This window comes from Natator depressus, chromosome 10 (genome assembly GCF_965152275.1).
Source record: "Natator depressus isolate rNatDep1 chromosome 10, rNatDep2.hap1, whole genome shotgun sequence".
In the NCBI taxonomy this organism is placed as follows: domain Eukaryota; kingdom Metazoa; phylum Chordata; order Testudines; family Cheloniidae; genus Natator; species Natator depressus.
Genome location: NC_134243.1, coordinates 12,972,403 through 12,979,252, shown reverse-complemented (window position 1 = coordinate 12,979,252; position 6,850 = coordinate 12,972,403). Strand labels below are relative to the sequence as shown.

Genomic DNA, 6,850 nt, shown 5'->3' with positions numbered 1-6,850 from the left:
CAAAAAAAAAAAAAAAAAAAAAAAATCAGTGGAGTAGGAAGCTATTGAAGTTGAAAGTCAGTAACTACTTAAGGACTTTAGTTTTGCATTTGAAAAGGTGGTATAATTTGTTTATAAGCAGTGAAAAATAGCTATGGGGTAGAGTACTGCCTATGCTACAGAGGGGGAGGAAGAAGAAAAAAAAAAAAGATACAAATGCAGCTCTTCCCCTCCCACTAAGCAAACAAATCAACTGCTTATGAGTGCAGCTTGACCTTTGTAGTACATCCTGAAGATGATTCAGATTTTAAAGTACAGGACAAGTGAGTTCTAGAGGAGTTATGCTCAAACACCTCTGCTGAGTAGCATCCCATAGGGAGTCCCTCAGACTTTCCATGGCAGATGTCTGACTTAACTTCACAGCTGGAGTTACTTTAAACTGCACCTTACAGCTAATACAGATGAATCAGGTGACATGTTCACACTATAAACTGCTTAGTCACTACAGCTTGTTTCCAAATGGATTTCAGATGTATATTGCAATAGCCCAGGGTTGGAGGTGTGGTATTAGTTGTTACTTTAGTGTATCCTTCTGCTATAGGCATACAGAGGTTTCCTTCTTCCTCAGTTTCCTTGCTGTTTGGTTTTACAAGGAGAAAATGCTAGCTATTCTCTTAGGACTGAGGTATTCCAAATACAGAGAACACATTACTGTCCTTTACAAAAGGACATAGCAACTTATTGGAAGCTGAGAGATTAGATAACTAATTTTATTTGTACTGTAGAAAAATATGCACAACCTTTAGGCAATACATTTACATTAGTTTAAAGGAGAATTTAATCCAGCCATTAGGACTGCCTCAGCTCATCAGCATCTGAAAGAGAACAGATTGAAATTATTAAATTACAGATTTAGGCTAGAGTCCTGCAGTGATCAACCCTAACCAGGAAGGTTTGAATAATTATTTAAGTGTTGAAATAGTCCGATGGCTGAACTAATGACATTAGTCACCCAATAATGAGTTCTTACATCTTGACCATGTCAAGTGCTGGACTGACTCAGCTACTAGGTCATTGTATTAAGTAGCAATTTGACTGCACATTTACACACTATGCAAAGATGAATTGCCACAGTGACAAAACAGCCATGTCTTGGACCGTTTATGCCCCTCTTTTACACGCCTGGCATTGCTCAGATGTAACTGGCAACTATAATAAAGTTTTAAGGAAGAAGTGCCAATGGCAATTTTACATTCTGTAGACACAAGGCTCTGTTTTAGGTCACCTTGTTTTGCTAATCTCATAACCACTCTTCAGTTTATACCTGTTGTGAAGATAAGTTAGAGGACATTTTGTTTGATCCTGAAGTTTGATTCAGATGCTCTCATTATAGCTGCATATCTACAAGGAAATAGAACCATGCTGAACATCTGTTTATTCCACCACCAATCACACATCCATCCACTTCCAGATTTGTGCAGAACTGGTCACCCAACTGCTCTAGAATACTACTGCATGGAGCAAGGAAGGTAGCTGTGCCTAGAAGAGACATGTTACTCCATTAGAAAGGCTCAAGTTTATACTCTGTTTCCTACAGTAACACTTGGATACTAAGAGAATTGGTGCCTTAGAGAAGTCAGAAATTCAGTAGAAGTTAGTCTGATACAAACGGCTCACCACTAGAAAAGTCAGTCATCCCTTTCCTTCCAAATGTAGGACTAAATTCTGTGAGCCATTTGAGAACACAAGGGCTTAAGGAGCCAAATACTTCAGTGAGACAGCTCACCAACTGTCCTCCCAGAGATAATATTTGAGAACTCATTTAGATGCAAGTTGCAGAGGTAATGGTACGGTCTCCCCCTTGCTCAGGCAATTGCTTTCCTACCTCAGCCTGTTTCCTGTACTATGAAATTTAACATCCTTACCCTGCTTTGGAGATAGGGCGACCTCCCACTTTGCAGTCATGATCCAGAGGATGCCGATGTTTTATACAGAAGTTTCCATGGCATTGGTTACAAACAAGCTTCATCATCTCTTTCCTTTTGCAACCTTCTTTTAAGCACTTGTTTGTGAAAATCTAAAAAATGTAGTCCAGGACAGTTGTTTTAGCTCAAGCAGCAAGTACTTCACATTACTGACAAATTTTCTAATTGGACCAAGATGGCATCCAGGCCTCTAAATTAGATTTACCTGAAATTTAGAGAGCAGTTTGAGGGGGGAAAAAGAAGATTGAATTCAAGGAGTTGGAACAGAGTTAAATATTCTATACTGCTTACTGGGCAAAATATAACCATAGTGCAGAGCAAGAGTGACAGTTTCTGGTCTTGGCAATAGTACTAATTAGCGCTTGCTGAAGTCAGAGGTACTAATTGTTTGGGTACTGAAAGCCTTTAGTTTGGTCACCAGTTCAAACCCAATTGGTCAGGAAAGGCTGATGACTACACTGAATCACTGTTTACTGGTCTGCAGTATAAATTGTTCTCTACCCACTAATTGGACTACTGCTCGTATCTTGATCAGTACAGTCAGGCAAAGAATTTAAGTGAGTTTGGGGATCTCTTCTAGGAGTCTTCCAGAGGAAGCTTGAGGCCTAGTAGGTAAGTGAGCTTGCATTGCTGCTGCCTGTATCATACTGTTATGCAGTTAGGTGGCTTGTCTCTATAAGCATCAATTTAGATTTCAAAGCGAGTTTCCTTACCCTCTGTTTCTGCTGAGTAGGATCATATTTGCAGTCCCTGTCCATGTGTGCTCCAACTACAATGTCTGGCATCTCTCCTCTTCTCACTGGGATGGGAGTGTTACATAAAGGACATACTGGAACCTGCACATCCTGAAGACAGTGAAGTTATTAGAAATGGGACTGAAAGCAAGACCCAACTCAGATTTCCATCCCTTTCCTTTGAAGGGAAAGAAATATTCTGAACTGAGTGACGTTCCGTTCCTATACCAAGTTCCTCTTCAGAACTTACAGCACATCCACTTCAGCAGTGCTGGATTCTGCATTTCCAGTTACTACAGGAAGTCCATGTAACATCATTGTAGTTACTTGCTAGCTGGCTAGCAAGTAAGTCCCATCTAGTTTGCTTTTAGATCATGCAATTTTCAAATCTTGAGTACACTTTCCTTGTTGATTTGGTTTCTTCCCTAGCCCCAACTGTGTAAGTTCTTTTGTTGAATTTCCAGGTATGGTGTACAACTATGGTTCTAGAACCACAAGCAACTGCAGCAAGAGATACAGGTGACCAGAGTTTGAAGACTGCTGCACAAGAACAGCACATTTGTTAACTACATTAGATGACTTTTGTTGTTAAGTCAGATTCTGGACCTAGATAAGCTGAAGTGTTTATTTCAAATAAGACTGTACTTATTCTGGCCAGTAATTCTGTATTGCTAGAACACAAACATGAGAACTTTCTTGATAACCCAAATTCCAGTTCTCATACAGACCCATATTCTAGACCAGTGTTATTGCTAATCAGACTTTCCATCCATCAAGTATGGAGTCATTTGCTTTTCTGTAGTTTCACGGTCACTGCCATATTTTTATCAAGTTAAGATTTGGAGAAACCTTACTGAACTCTCAACTGATAGCCACTGCATTGCTGAAGATGTACAGCACTGTCTCTGCACTCTTTATGGGACCCCAATTTAAGTGCAGGATGCAATCAGATTTGCTGCAGCTTAGAGAAATTTACTGTTTTAACTTTTAATTTCAGTTGTAAGCTAAACAAGTCTACTGCAAGCAGAAGACCCAGCAAAGCAGACTACAAGAAACTCCTAATCAGGCTTCAAAGTTGGCTTTCATCACAGCTAGAGAATTCCTTAAGTGCAAGCATTTGGAATTACTGTTAGACACTTACCTTCTTATATGAAGAGGTACATTTGTGTGTGTCGTATGTGATGTGATCTTTACAGAAAACTTCCTTACATGCATCACATTTTAAAGGAAGGAAATCTGTAAGAAACAAACATTATATGCCTGCAAGTCCTAAATATGGAAGACAGACATTTACCTTTTAAAGTGTTACTAAACATTGTGAGTAAATTCTTCATGCATTAAGTAGGCAACATGAAAGCAGGTGTCTGGTTACTCAGAATCCAGGACACCTTTACAAGGAACTAGTTTTGCTCACTAAAATATACATCTTGGAATGGCCTACAGTGAGTAGACACGCTTTTCTCAATTTGAAAGTGCTAGGGTAGCCTCACTTCTGCCTTTTAATCTACAAGTTACTTGCAAGACATGCTAAACCATCAATACAATAAGACAGACTGCCCTAGGTCCTTGCTCAACAGCAGCTGCTAATAGTTCTGGGGGCATATTAGTCAGAGGCACCAAGTACTCTCCTAGGCCTAAAGTCACAGCAGATTTGCTTTAGCTCACTTTATTATACCCAAACACAGAAGTCTCCCAGCTGTTAAGAGTGAATAGCTGAGACAGCTTATAGAAGTGTAGCATCTGCAACCATTCTTGGGATATCCTCATAATTAATAGCTGATCTAGACATAGTAACAGGAGACTCAATGCATTACAACAAGGAATCCAGATATTTTGACAGGCATACTGTCTACCTGTCTTGCCAGAGTCCACAGCCTGAGGTGCTTCTCTGGATTCGAGGGTTTCACTGATGGTTGGAGGTTTATTTCAGTTCTGGCTGCAAATCTAGACATCTCAGATGCAGATATCTGCAATAGTTTAGTGTAGGACAGTTTCTACAGAGTAGAACTACTTGCTTGTTTAGTGCCTCTCTTCTCCAAGATCTGTACTGCTCTGTCAGCTCATTTCAAGTCTTGTCCAAAACAAAGACTCTCTTCCTGTACTACTAGTATAGAGATCAGATGTGACAGGTTTAACAGTCCTCAGATATGAAGGCCTTGGGATAGACAGGCTTTTCTGATCTCAAGTTTCTCTGCTTCGGGACAGCGTTGCAGTATTTGGTTCCGGTTGTTCCCAAGGAGGTGCTGGGAGTATTAGTTTGTGGGTAAGCAACATTAGTATTGCATACCTTGTTTAGCTAAGCAAGTATTCTCAGAGTACTGATGGGTACATTTTAATAGGACAAGATAGTCTAGTCACGCTTCTCTGGTCCTGGCAGTGAAAACAAATTCACTCCACTCCTGTTCTCTAAGTCAGGAGTCTCCATCTCATAACTCAAGTCAGGTTCCCCAAGAGGATTTGAGGCACACAGCCTTTTGGTATTTATGGGTTCAGCTGATCTTATGTCAGTGCACCACTGCTAGCCAGAACCAGACCTGGACTTTCATTCAGTAAATCACCTTAACTTCTAGAGTACCCCTTGTCTGACAGTTAATTTGGTTCATGAAAAGCTACCAACAGGACTAGAGCAGATAACAGGATGTAGTAAACTAACTATCCCAGTAGTTCAGGTCTCAGAGTAGCAGCCGTGTTAGTCTGTATCCACAAAAAGAAAAGGAGGACTTGTGGCACCTTAGAGACTAACCAATTTATTTGAGCATAAGCTTTCGTGAGCTACAGCTCACAAATAAATTGGTTAGTCTCTAAGGTGCCATTAGTACTCCTTTTCTTTTTAACCCAGTAATTGCAGTCAAAGTGCTTCTTACCCAGCTGTTTGCAAGTTTTTTCTGAACAATGCTCGCCCAAGTCCGGAAACTCCATCATAGGCCAGCAGATGCTTCAAGCTCCTTGACCACTTCACCAGTCACCTTCAAAAATGAAGTTGGGGGGGGGGGGTTAGTTTATTGCAGTATCAATAAAAAAAAGCCAGATGCACCTCACCCCCCCCGCTAATCAAAGCATTTTGTAGGAGCGATCTTTAGATTGGGCCGGAGGAAGGGATCAGCCAGCGCGAGCTCTGACAACCATGGGGGAGGCTAGCACCAGGCAGCCGGCAACAGGTCACGAGCCACGCCAGTGGGGAAGGCCAAGACGCCATCTCCGCCGAGCAGGGGGAGAGACCCGCCGGGAAGGGAGCCGGACTCCGCTCGGCGCGGACGGATCACCGGCTCCGAAGGGCGAGCGGGCAGCGCGACTGAGCCGCGCCCCGTCTGCGCCCGGGACGGGCCCGGCCCGCTCCAGGGGGTGAGTCCGCTCGCCCAGAAACGGCGAGGCGAGGCTGCACTCACCTCACGCTGCCGCGAGTCCACCACCAGCCTCCCCCTCGCCGGGCCTTTTATCCCTCAGCCCTCCCGCTGAGTCACGCTCCGCTCGGCCGATCCCATCTTGGCCGAGTCATGCCTGGCGCGTGCGGCTCATGACGACATCGGCACCCCGGAGCAATCACGGTTCGCCGTTGGCGCGTTCTACAGCGCTAAGTCAGCACGCGGCCAATCAGTGGCCTTCAACTGTGCTGAGTCAGAGGGCGGTGGGGCCTTGCGGGGCTCCCGAGGGGGAGGGACGATGACAGTGCGGGACTGTGTGTTCTAGAAGAGCCTGGACTAGACAACGCCCCGGCGCCCCAAGGCGGGTATCGGGCAGCGGCAGGTCCCCCGCAGGCCATGGGGGAGTAGATCCGGGTCCCCGCAGCGCCGGGGCAGGATCCCCGCAGGCCATGGGGGAGTAGGTCCGGGTCCCCGCAGCGCCGGGGCAGGATCCTTGCAGGCTATGGGGGAGTAGATCAGGGTCCCCACGGCGCTTGGGGCGGGTATGGGGTGAGGCAGGATCCCCACAGCTCATGGGGGAGTACATCAGGATCCCCGCAGCGCTGGGGTGGGTATCGGGTAGGGGCAGGATCCCCACAGCCCTTGGGGGAATAGATCAGGGTCCCCACAGTGCTGGGGTGGGTATCAGGTAGGGGCAGGATCCCCACAGCCCTGAGAAGGATTAGATAGGAGCAGAGTCCTCTCAGCCCATTGGGGATTAGATCACTGAGGGGTGGGTACAAGCAAGAGT

At 44.8% G+C, this 6,850-nt stretch overlaps 1 protein-coding gene across 4 annotated transcripts; it reads right to left on the bottom strand.

Annotated features, from left to right (window-relative positions):
- Positions 1-781: 781 nt before the first annotated feature.
- Positions 782-6,237, bottom strand: ZFAND2A (zinc finger AN1-type containing 2A). 4 transcript variants are annotated; one of them, XR_012641113.1, is made up of 7 exons: positions 6,085-6,237; positions 5,563-5,664; positions 3,840-3,934; positions 2,678-2,809; positions 1,905-2,056; positions 1,304-1,518; positions 782-854 (listed from the first exon to the last, which is right to left on the bottom strand). XR_012641113.1 is itself a non-coding variant. In XM_074964584.1 (7 exons), the coding sequence occupies exons 2-6, from the start codon at positions 5,618-5,620 to the stop codon at positions 1,320-1,322; spliced, it is 498 nt and encodes a 165-aa protein (XP_074820685.1). In that variant the 5' UTR covers positions 5,621-5,664; positions 6,085-6,237; the 3' UTR covers positions 789-854; positions 1,304-1,319. The 4 variants fall into 4 exon arrangements, 3 of the variants coding, with proteins under 3 accessions (XP_074820685.1, XP_074820686.1, XP_074820687.1); XM_074964584.1 differs by having other exon boundaries at positions 789-854; positions 1,304-1,380; XM_074964585.1 differs by lacking the exon at positions 782-854 and having other exon boundaries at positions 1,122-1,518.
- Positions 6,238-6,850: the final 613 nt, after the last annotated feature.